Here is a 13,078-nt window from a genome sequence, read left to right as displayed (position 1 = left end):
AATGGCCCCTTGTACCACAGTGCTGTGGTCAGTTTGCTCACCCTCCCTGCAGTCCCTGCTCGCATCCATACAGGGAGTAAGAGCCTCGAACCTGTTGGACAAGAACAAGGGCCGAGGCTCCTCCATCACTCCACCGTGAGTCCCCATACTTTCCTCACTCATAGTCACATCCTCCTGTCCCTGACCACGGATCGAATTTGAATTAATTACTCCAATTGTTGTGACTAGCTCCTGGATTGCGGCATCCAGGTAACTCTCCCCCCTCCCTGCAGTGTCGTAATGTCTGCAGCTCGGATTCCAGCTCATCATCCTGCAGGTATTCTTCTTACAATACACGTTTTCCACATTCCTGAACAACTACTGGCTCTCGGTGACATACAAAAATTGACTTTGTCCAGGGGCACACATACAGAAAGAGATGCAGATATAATGGCAATGTAATCCCCCCAATTATCATAGGCGGTCCCTCAAACGAGGATGACTTTGTTTCCACGAGAATTCACAGATGTTTCAATGAAGGGCCCGATGTTCCAGTCCTGAACTCCAGTTGAGGGGGTGAAAGATCCAACCTCACAATGAGTAATCCAGAAATCCACCACATATGGTGCAAGTGGGGTAACAAAATAGGAGAGAGAAATAAAAAAGCAAGAGAGGAACAGAATCCGAGCAAACCTGCTGTGACCACCAAACAATGATGTGTAGTGAGTAACTTTTTCAAAAGAATTGTTATCAATCTATACAGGAAGAATTATAACTTACCTGTTCCATGATGACTACAATAGGAGCACGTGGGAGCTCTATTAAATTAACATAATCCTTGATCTGCAACAGAGTGCCTAACTCCACCCCGACGGTCAGTCTGGCCACTTACCACCATGATCAAGATCTCCCCGTGGCCACAGCAAAGTGAAGGTAACCTGTCCCGGCCCGTAAAAGAATGGAGCAGTTTGAAAAGTTGGTTCATCAGAGTGCTGGATTCGAGATCCAAACTCATCCATAATGTACCAAATTGGCACTTGTTCTTCAGCTGACTGTAGATGAGAAGAGCAACAGTGAACTTGCATGGATGCTCTCCAACGTGTATACTAATCTAGATGATATTGATTTCCCGCTTTCCCTGCTCCGAAGGTGGTAAATCAACCTAGAACATATTTAGAATCTTAAAGGCCTTACTCCTGGATCATCAGCATGATAACATACTGCACGACATTCTCCCTTCACTGAAGAAATAGCCCTTTTAATCTAACAGTAGAAAACTTCCCTTTTACAGTCAAAAGCTTCAAAGTGGACAACTGGATTGTTTTACCTTTACATCAAACTAGATTACTGATGTCACCAGTTACGCAAGATATAATCTGATAGAGCCGCTGTATTAGCTTTGAGTATCATAAATCCTCAGGGAGCCAAAGCAAAAGCAAAGCTCACTCTATTGTTAAAAAATGTGTTCTACCGGAATTCAATTAACTGCACAGCTTCCATAACAGACTGGTCTTCTACTTGAAAAAAAAACTGATTTTGGTATCTCTCTGCACTCTGATTTTATACCGTGAATCTTTCTTACCCCCTGGGACAGTTGGTACGTGTGACTGAAGGTCCACATCTCTGCCATCACATCGTCAATGACATCATCATCGGGAACCTCTCCGTGGAACTCCACCCCAGTAAAATTGGCCATCCGGTGCAGCAAGCCAGGGACTTCCCATAATTGCTGACGAGCTTGATCCACTCGGTACGTCCAGGCATGATCGATCAAGAAAATGCTGTAACAGGAAATTATTGAAAGTGCCGCAATTGAGAAAGCTTTACTGTAAAGCAGCAAGGTAGAGAACACCCAACTAAACCAATTTTCCACCATGTGCAAAAAAAAAACGTAGGTTATAAACTACATGCTTGGACACATGCTTATTCCATCCATGTTCATTGTGAAAGTTAAGATTACATTAGTCTCCCTGCCGTATCTCACCATTTACAGTGAAGTAAGGAACATGTCCATTTCATTCTTAAATGATCTGCCCCTGCCTCAGCTCATCTACTGCCATGACCCTCATCCATGTCGTTGTTACTTCTAACCTCAACTATACCAATGCTCCCCTGGCCGGCCTCTCACCTTGCACCCTCCATAAACTTGAGCTCATCCAAAACTCTGCTGCCCGTGCCTTAAGTCGCACCAAGTCCCGCTCACCCATCACTCCTGTGCTCGCTGATCTATATTGGTTCCTGGTCCGGCAACACCTTGATTTTAAAATTCTCATCCTTGTTTTCAAATCCCTCCATGGCCCCGCCCTTCCCTATCACCATAACCTCCACCAGCCTTAAACCCTCCCAGATCTCTGCGCTCCTCCAATTCTGGCCTCTTGCGCATCCTCGAATTTAATCGTTCTGTCATTGGTGGCTGTGCCTTCAGCTGCTGGGGCCCCAAGCTCGGAATTCCCTCCCTAAACCTCTCCGTCTCTCGACCTCGCTCCACTCCTTTAAGATGCTCCTTTAAATCTACCTCTTTCACCAAGCTTTTGGTCACTTGTCCTAATATCACCTTATGTTGCTCGGTGTCAAATTCTATTTGATAACGCTCCTGTGACTTTGCTATTTTAAAAAAGGTGCTATATAAAGTTGTTATTAAATCCTTCAATCAATTCCACAACCATTGCACTAGGTGAACAACTATTGTGAAACTGAATAGCTTAAGCAGCAAAACGATGATAAAAAACATTGAGATAACAACAATTTGCATTTATATAGTATCTTTAATCTAGAAATAACAGCAATGCAACAAAAGTAAATCTGGGGCCAAAGAAGAAAAGTTAAGAGGCGTGACCAAAACCTTGGTCAAGGAGGTGGGTTTTAGAAGAGAAGAGGAGAGGGAGTGGAGGCAAAGTATCTGAAAGAGAAGAGATGAAAAGTGACTTGGCCGAGTGAGGGGAGGGGAGGAGAGAAAATAGGAAGGCCCAAGAGAAACCAAAAATTGGAACATGGAAATAGAAACAATAGGCTCAGGTTTACAGAAGCAGCCAAAGTATACGCGTGAATGAACACAAAGGGAATTCTGGCCAGTATAGCAATAGGAGATGAGGAGAGACATGTAGTGCTCATACAGGACAGGAAGGAGCTTAGAGCAGCCACCGTCGATTGTTGTAGCTTGGAGTTAGAAGTGAAGAGGGGGTGGATTCGGGACGAACTGAGTCGTTGATGGAGGTTGTCCAACAGATTCAAAAGCTGGGAGGGAGCAGAGAGTTGATCAGGAGCCAGTGGGCACTGATGCCAGGGTCCAACAAAGGTGCAGTGACCTCAAGTGTTGATGGTGTGCACTGATGGATCCAGTAGACCAGAGAATCAAGGAGCTGGGAGAGTGAAACCTAGGGACAGAGGAGTGAAGATCAGGGAGCCAAGAAATCAGTGTGGATGAAGTACAGCTGAAAGGCAGTGAGGAGCAAACAAAATCAGGAGCTTGAGAAACTGGTCTAACTCAGTCCAGTAATGGGATAGAATTAAATTAACCTAAAGCAAAATAAAAGTGCAGTAAAACTTTCACTTTTACACTGATGCAAAGAAGTTTTGGGTCCACATCAATACACGCATATGGATACAGTCAGAACATCATTGAATGCTCTAAAGCCTTGAGGTGTGAGATGCCCATCAGAGCCCCATTCAATAGCCATTTATTTTGGCAAAAAATGCAGTACAACACCAGCTTAAAAAGTTCCGCCGCCACACGCTGCTCCCTGTGATGGCCCCGGTCTGCTGATGCTCTTGCAGGCCGGGACCGCGACGATTTCCAGGCCGGGCCGGGCCACTGCACGCTGCTCCCTCTAATGCAGTCTTTCAATCACAGTAAATCCTCTTCAATTTACTAACGTGGCCTTTCGATGGCCTGCGAATGACCTGTGAAGTCAGGTCACTGATTGCAGTGCGGACAGGCACAGCAGGAGGGGCGAAGGAGCGCCGAGAAATTGTAGATGGAAGTGACCAGGGCCCAGGAGAGGCCAGGGGCAGCACGGGCCAGCCCACACTGTTTGTTATATGTGTGCGCGCTCGGTCCGTGCAGCAGAGCTGGTCTCCAGTTGTCTTGGTTAATCCTTGCCACTGGACCAAGACCTAGCTCTGTCAAGCCCGTGTGGTGGCTGGTGTGCAACAGCCATCACACGTTAAAAAAATCCAAGCACAGGCATCTTCCACACTTCAGGATGTAGTTCGGGATCTGGAATAGGTCTTTCATTGAAACACCTGTCAACTCATTCCTTTTTGGCATGGAACTGCCTATGATGATGATGAAAAAGTTCTCTTCAGAAAACTATTTTGCATGTGAAATAACTCACCATTGATACATTTCATGGGTTACCTTTTATTAACATATTCTACAATGTCTCATTTACAGCAGCAAGAGAGAGCTGAATTGCTTTTTATGAACACATCAAACAGGTGCTTCCATTCTTTGCAACATGCAGTGTGAACAAAGTTTTCATGTGCAGTATTTTTCTAAGACAGTTTATTACCTGTTGCTGTCTGCAGCCTGAAGTCCTTCTTCTCTAGTGACAATGACTTTGTAAACAGGTAGTGTTCCAGGGTTAAGCATCACCTTTTCCTCTGCATCACCTTCATCAACTTCATCATCTTCCACCTGCATGATCCCGAACACCTCACCCGCATCGAACACCTGAAGATAACAAGCATAACATTAAATTACAGAAAAACTGGCAAAAAAGACAAAGGAGTGCAAAACTTCAAGCAAATGGAGCAATAAATTGACATATTTCTGAGAAAATTCACTGGCAGATCGTCTTTTATTTTCCACTTCTGTTTGCCCTCAACCAACATCACTACAACAGATTATCTGGTCATACTGTTGTTTGGGTTACCCTGCTGTGTGCAAATTAGCTGCCACATTTCCTACATTATAATCATCATATGCAGTCCCTCGGAATCGAGGCAGACTTGCTTCCACTCTTAACATGAGCTCTTAGGTGCGTGAACAGTCCAATACGAGAACCACAGTCTCTGTCACAGGTGGGACAGACAGTCCTTGAGGGAACAGGTGGGTGGGACTGGTGTTCTGCACGCTCTTTCTGCAGCCTGCGCTTGATTTCTGCATGCTTTCGATTGCCAACATTACAATAGTGACTACAATTCAAAAAATTAATTAGTTGCAAAGTGATTTTGGATGGCCTAAAGCACTAGGTAAATGCAAGGCCTTTCCTAACTCAGCTTAATGAACTGATCCATCCGTTGACTGGCATGGCTTGTTTGGATTTTCATAAGTGACAAGCAGATTCAAAGTTAATTGGCTGCTCCATATTTAAATGTACAAAGCACTGAGTGTATTTGTTCAAAATTTGCTCGGTTCCTCTTCTCAAGCTGACAATTCAAAAACTAGTCTGGCAACACATGCATCAAAGTAGTTTTAAACTCCTTATTATGATTGGATTTAAAGGGACACCCACCAAACCAAATCTAGGCAAACAAAAATACTGTATTTTTGTCCCTGCATAGAAGCTACAACACAAACAGGCCATTCGTTTCAATTAGTCCATCTCGGTATTTGGTATGCAGGTACAGCAGGCGGTAAATGGTATGTTGGCCTTCATAGCTAGGGGATTTGAGTATAGGAGCAGGGAGGTCTTACTGCAGTTGTACAGGGTCTTGGTGAGGCCTCATCTGGAATAGCGTGTTCAGTTTTGGTCGTCTAATCTGAGGAAGGACGTTCTTGCTATTGAGAGAGTGCAGCGAAGGTTTACCAGACTGATTCCCGGGATGGTAGGACTGACATATGAGGAGAGACTGGATCAACTGGGCCTTTATACACTGGAGTTTAGAAGGATGAGAAGGAATTTCATAGAAACTTATAAGATTCTGATGGGACGGGACAGGTTAGATGCGGGAAGAATGTTCCCGATGATGGGGAAGTCCAAAACCAGGGGACATAGGATAAGGGGTAGGCCATTTAGGACTGAGATGAGGAGAAACTTCTTCACTCAGAGTTGTTAACCTGTGGAATTCCCTGCCGCAGAGTTGTTGATGCCAGTTCATTGGATATATTCAAGAGGGAGTTAGATATGGCCCTTACGGCTAAAGGGATCAAGGGGTATGGAGAGAAAGCAGGAAAGGGGTACTGAGGGAATGATCAGCCATCATCGTATTGAATGGTGGTGCAGGCTCGAGGGGCCGAATGGTCTACTCCTGCACCTATTTTCTATGTTTCTATGTTTACCATCTACGCAAACAGGTTTTTAAAAATTCATTCATTCATGGGATGTGGGCAAGCCAGAATTTATTACCCATCTCCAATTGTCCTCGAGGTGAGCAGCTACCTTCTTGAACCGCTGCAGTCCATCTAACGAAGGTCTTCCCAGAGTGCGGTTAGATAGGGAGTTCCAGGGTTTTGACCCAGAAATAGTTCTAATCACATTTACCGACCCTGTTCCCATATCCCTTGAACCTCTTTTTTCATTTCACCTGTCCAATCTAATCTTGAATGCTGAAATAGTTGCTGCCTCAGCCACTAACCCTGAAAGTAATTTCACATCCTAACAGTTCTGCAGAAAGAAGCTTCTCCTGTCCTAAATCCCTTTTTACCCCTCAACTACTGCAAACAGTAGCCTCTCCCATCCTGTCATAATTGTAAACACTTCTACCATATCACCCTGATCTGGGTTGTTTTAATGAAAAAAAACTCAATTTAAAAAAAAATTCTTGGGACGTGGGTATCGCTGGCAAGGTAAGTATTTACTGCCCATCCCTAGTTGCCACTGAGATTGCTTGATAAGCCATTTCAAAAAGCAGTTATGAGTCAACTGCATTGGTGAGGGACTGAGTCACATATAAGCCAGACTGGGTAAGGATGGCAGGTTTCCTAAAAGGACATTAGTGAACCAGTTGGGCTTGTACGACAAACTGACTGGTCATTTTTTCTCGCAGTAGCTTTTTTTTTGTCAAACCAGTTTTATAGATCAAAAAAGCAGTTTTGTAAATTGCTATATGACTATCATTTGATATTCTCATGCCAGCAAACTTTCAAGTGTTCTGAAATTGAACCATCTATTCTGAATTACCCGTGTACAAATATATTCACACTACAAAGAGATAGGGATAAAGGGCTCAAAATTGCCCAGGAGTTGCTCAGTTTTTTTGGGAGCAACTTGATTTTTCTGGAGTATCTTAAATTCCCATTTTGCACATTCAATTTGCGCCAGTGTAAGTTACTTAGGATTTTTTTTTTAAGTTCAGTTTTTTTCAAAAAGGGACGTTACCAGCCACCTACGCCCGTTTTGGCCATTTAGGCCACTTTGGACAGCTAATAGTTACTCCAAACTAACTTAGGCCAGTGTATGTGGCCACTTGTGGCCGCACAGAAAACCCTTGCAGAGAGTTAAGAAATCAGCGCAGGTAGGTACATCGGAGGCCAGCAGAACTTAATGACTTGACTAAAGAATGTGAATAGGATCAAACAGCTATACAGGACATCATATGACAAACTTCGCAAGGTTAATTTACTATACAACAGAAGCATTCATGGAAGCTTAAACTATAAAAATAATAGAAGTAAAGAGACAAAACATATTTACATAATTTTTTCAAAATATCCAAATATAAAATAGAAGTACCTCCTGCTCGTAATTCTTATATCCTTATGTAGGAAAGTATTTTCATCAACAGGATTAAGGAACGTCTTGAGTAAGCTCATTATAATTACTGGCTACACAGTTCTCCCCCTCCCCCACCTGCCAGGATTAAAACTCCTCCACCCCCCCCCCCCCCCCCCCCCCAGATCAAAACTTCAAAACTCTCCTCTCCTCAAACCCCCCCCCCTTCCCCGGATCAAAACCCACCCCGCACCAACTTGTTTGTTGTAGCCTTAGCCCGGGAAGGCAACTAACCGGCCTGTGTGGCAGGCCACTCGGCCCGGGATAGGGGCGGGACGCATCGGGTCCCACGCTGCAGCACGCACACAGAGGCTGGGGGCAGGAGCTACTATGCATGCACGTACACTCCAACGCGCATGTGGAGAGCTGCCGGCACTGTTTCTGGCGCAGGGCCCTAGCTCCGCCCCCCAATCGATTGGCCACGCTGCGCCAAGCCCCAGGAGAGGCAACACAGCAACCAGAATCAGGGGACAATTTTTAGTCGCCACTTTCAGCCCACAAAGTCGGCGCATCTCTGCTGAGTGCGCCGAAAAAAGGGGTGGGCCAAATTTGAGTCCACATTGTGCACTGGAACACTAACTTATCACAACATCATGTGGAAGAATGTAGTTTCAAATCCTACACTGCAATCAGATCCCAATTTGGGCCACACTAAGCAAGACAGCAATAGGTGGAAAGCAAGGTCTCACTCTGTTGAAAATGAAAATGAGATGGAGGCGTCATCATTTGGTTGCTACGATGTACCTCCCAGTAGCTGGCCAGAGATCACTGACAAGAGATTTGAAGAATGCCACAGAACTGCCTTCTCAGAAAAAAAAAATCTCAAAATACAATAATAAAACTTAGTTCAACAATCTCAAATATAAACTCCAAAACCTCACTATCATCCAAAATACATATGGCATTTTTGATTAAAGTGAGCTGCAGACTATAACATGTCTATCAAAAGGTTGTTAGGCACTCACATTTGGGTAACCCACTGGATCATCGAAACATAGAAATCTACGGAAGGAGGTAATTTCGGTCCATCGTGTCCTCGCCGGCCAACCAAGACCTATTCAACCTGATCCCACTTTCCAACTCTTGGTCCGTAGCCTTGCAGGTTACGGCACTTCAAGTGCACATCCAAGTATTTTTTTAATGTGATGAGGCTTTCTGCCTCTACCACCCTTTCAGGCAGTGAGTTCCAGACCCCCAATACCTTCTGCGTGAAGAAATTTCCCATCATAAGTCCTCTAAACTTCTGCCCAATTACTTTAAATCTATGCCCCCGGTTGTTGACCCCTCCGCCAGGAAAACAGGTCCATCCTATCCACTCCCCTCATAATTTCATATACCTCAATCAGGTCTCCCCTCAGCCTCCTCTGTTACAAAGAAAACAGACCCAGCATCTCCAATCTTTCCTCAGACAAAATGCTCCATGCCAGGCAACATTCTTGTAAATCTTCTCTGCACCCTTTCCAGTGCAATCACATCGTTCCTGTAACGTGGTGACCAGAACTGCACACAGTAATCCAACTGCAGCCTAACCAATGTTTTATACAGTTCAAGCATAGCCTCCTTGCTTTTGTATTCCATGCCTCGACTAATAATGGCAAGTATTCCATATGCCTTCTTAACCACCTTGTCTACCTGGCCTGCTACCTTCAGGGATCTGCACTCCAAGGTCCCTTTGTTCCTCTACACTTTTCAGCTGAAATATATAACAAAAAATTACGCACAGCAGTCTGTGGAGATAGAACACAGGTATACATGAAAGAAAGTAAACATCCCTCTCTTAACCAGCACCAAGAACAGAATATGGTTGTTGAGAATATTGCTGTTTGTGGACCCTTGCTATGAAAAAGTGGCTGCGGTATTTGCCTACATAACAGCACTTCAAAAATAATCCACTTTATTATTAATTCACTGCAGTAAAGCACTTCTGGATTTGCTCAGGAGCTATACAAACGCACGTACTCTCTCTCTCTCTCTCTCTCTTGTATGATAGGAAAATTCTGGGGGAGTATGATTGCACTAGGCACAGTAATGTGAAATCAATTTCTACAGAAAACCACTTTCCCTCACCTCAAAATATAAATGAGGTACGACTGCAACAAAAGCTGCAACTGGTACTGCAGACCACTTTGAAAAACAGTAACACAATACTAAAGCAACGTAGCAGCACAGCTGCAAGAGATCCATGAGGAACTAGAATTGAGAGCTATATCACTGCTTCATCACAAGATAGGTACAACGGAGGAAAGCCATCCAGCCTACCATAGCTCATCCTTTGCAGAACAAACTTAAAATCTCGTCCTGCCCACTCTCCTCCCCAACCACAGCATCCAGCTGTTTCATTCAATATTTCAGTTCTTATCTGCCCTAGTCTACCTGGAAACCCATTTCATGCATTGATCAATCTGTGTGAACAATTTTTTCCCTTCATATAGCGTTGTTTATATAATAAATATTTCATGGTGCTTTACAAAGAGACACCAGGCAGCAGTAGAAGAATTATGAGAGGTAACCATAGTTGAAAAGATAGATTTTGAAAAGACTTTTAAATGACAGGGAGAGAAATTAAAAGAAACTGCAATCAGAAAACGAAAGAACATGGGCTGGAATGTAGGATTGGCAGCTGCGTAAATTGGATGGGGGTAAAGCCATGCAGGATTTCTAAATGAGGACAAGGATTGTGAATTCCATGCGGTGGGGACTGGAAGTCAGTAAGGACAGGGATGAAAGGCCAAGCAAGGGTTAGTGGGGTCAGGATGTGGGTAGTGGAGCTTTAGATGAACAAGCGTTTGTGTAGGGCAATTCCCAAGGAGCCAAGTCTGGAAATAACAAAAAAAAGTGTGGATAAAGACAGAAGTGGGTGATGTGGCAGAGGCGGGAAGTAAGCAGTCCTAAACTTGCATTTCAAGTTGAAACCTGTGCCCCTTGTCCTTCATCAATTTAGTTTGGAGTAGTGTTCGGGATTTACCCTTCTGTGTGATTGGCTCTTCAATATTTGTATCTGACCACTTTCTGGCTCAGAAGCAAGTCTACCACTTCTGGGTCAGGGGTCAGCTCTCGCCTGAGTCAGACATTCAAGGTTTCAAGTCCCACTCCAGGACTTGAGCACACGATCTATGCTGACACTTAAATGCAAAACTGAGGGAGTCCTGCATTGTCAAATTACATTTAAGTAACACTATAGATGCTGTCCTGTACATTATATATTAAATATATTCTATATATTAAATATCTGCAAAATGAAAAAACATATACACAAATTATACAGCTAAGCATTACAAATGAATCGACTATCTTTTAGATGAGGCATTAAACTCAACATAAACTTGAGCTCATCAAAACTCTATTGCCTGTATCCTAACTCACACCAAATCCAGTTAACCCACATTGGCTCCCGGTCCAGCACACCTCAATTTTAATATTCTCATCCTTACTTTCAAATCCCTCGATAGCATCCTCCCCTCCCTATCTCTAACCTCCTCCAGCCCTACAAATCTCCTCCAATTCCGGCATTTTACACATCCCCGATTTTAAATCGCTCCACCATTGGCAGCCGTGCCTTCAGCTGTTTAGGCCCCAAACTCTGGAATTCCCTTCCTAACCCTCTCCTACTCTCCTCCTTTAAGATGCTCCTTCAAACCTAGCTTTTTGACCAAGCTTTTGGTCATTTGTCCTAACATTTCATGTGGCCCGGTGTCAAACGTTTGTTTGATTACGTGCCTGTGAAGCACCTTGCAACATTTTACTACATTAAAGGCACTATATAAATGCAAGTTGTTCTGTTATCTATCTGTTCAGGTGAACATCAAAGCAGTTCTCCCAGTATCACGGACAACATTTATCCCTCAACCATCACCAAAACAGATTACGCCAAATTATCTACCAAACAAGTAACTATACTTCAAAAAGTAATTAATTGGCAATGAACTACTTTGGGGCATCCTGTGAAAGGTGCTGTATAAACGCGTTCATTTGTTGAGTCACCCCCTTTCAACTATTTTGTGTAAAACAATAATCAAGTGCCCCTTACCGACAAATTAACCAATAAAACTTTTTGAAACAATAATCAGTCAAATTAAAATGTGGTTGCCAGGGGTGATGATGCACTCCAGTCTTTCCAGCGCCCATCTCTCACGGAAGGCTGCGAGCGTACCAGTGGACACTGCGTGCTCCATCTCCAGGGACACCCTGGCTCGAATGTACCCGTGGAAGAGAGGCAGGCAGTCGGGCTGAACGACCCCCTCGACCGTCTGCTGCCTTAGCCATGCCCAAGAGCAGGAGCAGGCCCAGGAGGAGGCCTTGTGACCTGCCCCCTCCCCTCCGCACTGTCACCCCCTTTCAAGACTAATGCCCCCACCATCACCAAATCCTATTTTTTTTTTCGGGACTCCAGGATAATTCTATAAAAGGCAACAACCCCAAACTAAATCTCTTGCTACACTAGCCTCATTGACCAGAAAATACTCGCCTTTAGTCTACTTGTAGCGTGGGCTAAGATGCAAATGTAAATGGACTTTAAAAAAAATGCTACCTATCCTGATCCACGCATGAAATCGCTTTGGAAAACTAGCCAAAAACTTTTTTACACATAAATGAATCAAAAAGGTAGAATCCGGTTGGGCAGGTTTTATATTTCCTTCAATGCACCGGAAGAGCTTGCAACACGTCCCCAGATCCCAGCCTACAAATCTGCTGCTAAGTAACAAACCGCGACAACCTCATGGGCGAGCTTGTGGTGCAGACTCTGCCAGTAAAGCGGCGGCACCCCCGAGGATTTCAGCGCCAAGCCGTGGGTCTGTGTAAAGAGCTGGAAATCTGTCTGCGTGCCCACACCTGGCTCCATCTTATCCGCGAGTCGAGCAAGGCCCGGCGCCGCATCCCGCGGGCAACGCGGCTTAAAGGCAACGTCCGGGCGCCGCCTGCAGGAACCAAAAACATCTCCCCCGACAAAAATACTATTGTCATCATCCAAACCAATTCCCTCGGCACTTCCACACTCCCCTGTTTCAATAAAAATAATTTTGGGGTGTTAACTTTTAAAAAAAAAAAAAAATTAAAAGTATTCTAATGAACCTGAAAACCACAAGGAATATAATTTCCTTCAGCCATCCTGTACCATATCTGCAGCATTGATGTGTTGGATGGTATCCTAAGGGACAACCTCTAAGTGTCTGTTCTGAGCATCTCTGAAAGAACTGCGCTGTTGTTTTGTAGATGATGTTACGTTGCTCCACGGTTCACCTGGGCTTCTGGTGCATTCCGCTCACCATCTTGACCAATGAGCTAACTAGTGGGATATGGTGATGGGTAACTCCAACAGTGGTGTTATGGTTTTGCATTGCTCTAGAGGGGATCTTGATGGTATTGATTAGAAGATACATGTGGCAACTGTCCTATTTGTTGATCCTTACAGTGTCAGCTTTGGCTGAAAGTTGTAGATTCAAGTC

General features: G+C 44.3%; 1 protein-coding gene across 3 annotated transcripts in view; it reads right to left on the bottom strand.

Annotated features, from left to right (window-relative positions):
- The window catches only part of ttll12 (tubulin tyrosine ligase-like family, member 12), a 76,164-nt gene extending 63,628 nt beyond the window's left edge, over positions 1-12,536 (bottom strand). Inside the window, exons 1-4 of one of the 3 annotated variants that reach the window (XM_070900570.1) lie at positions 12,349-12,536; positions 4,491-4,651; positions 1,562-1,760; positions 872-1,031 (exon numbers count right to left, since the gene is read on the bottom strand). In XM_070900570.1, the coding sequence (XP_070756671.1) occupies positions 872-1,031; positions 1,562-1,760; positions 4,491-4,651; positions 12,349-12,474 (646 nt within the window). In that variant the 5' untranslated portion in view covers positions 12,475-12,536. Of the gene's footprint in view, positions 1-871; positions 1,032-1,561; positions 1,761-4,490; positions 4,652-12,099; positions 12,261-12,348 lie in introns of those variants that run through there. The other 2 variants (XM_070900568.1, XM_070900569.1) reach the window with 2 other exon arrangements.
- Between the last annotated feature and the right edge of the window lie 542 nt (positions 12,537-13,078).

Source organism: Pristiophorus japonicus, chromosome 15 (genome assembly GCF_044704955.1).
Source record: "Pristiophorus japonicus isolate sPriJap1 chromosome 15, sPriJap1.hap1, whole genome shotgun sequence".
NCBI classification, from domain to species: domain Eukaryota; kingdom Metazoa; phylum Chordata; class Chondrichthyes; family Pristiophoridae; genus Pristiophorus; species Pristiophorus japonicus.
Note: the sequence above shows the minus strand (reverse complement) of the source record. Positions and strands in the feature narration are given on the sequence as shown.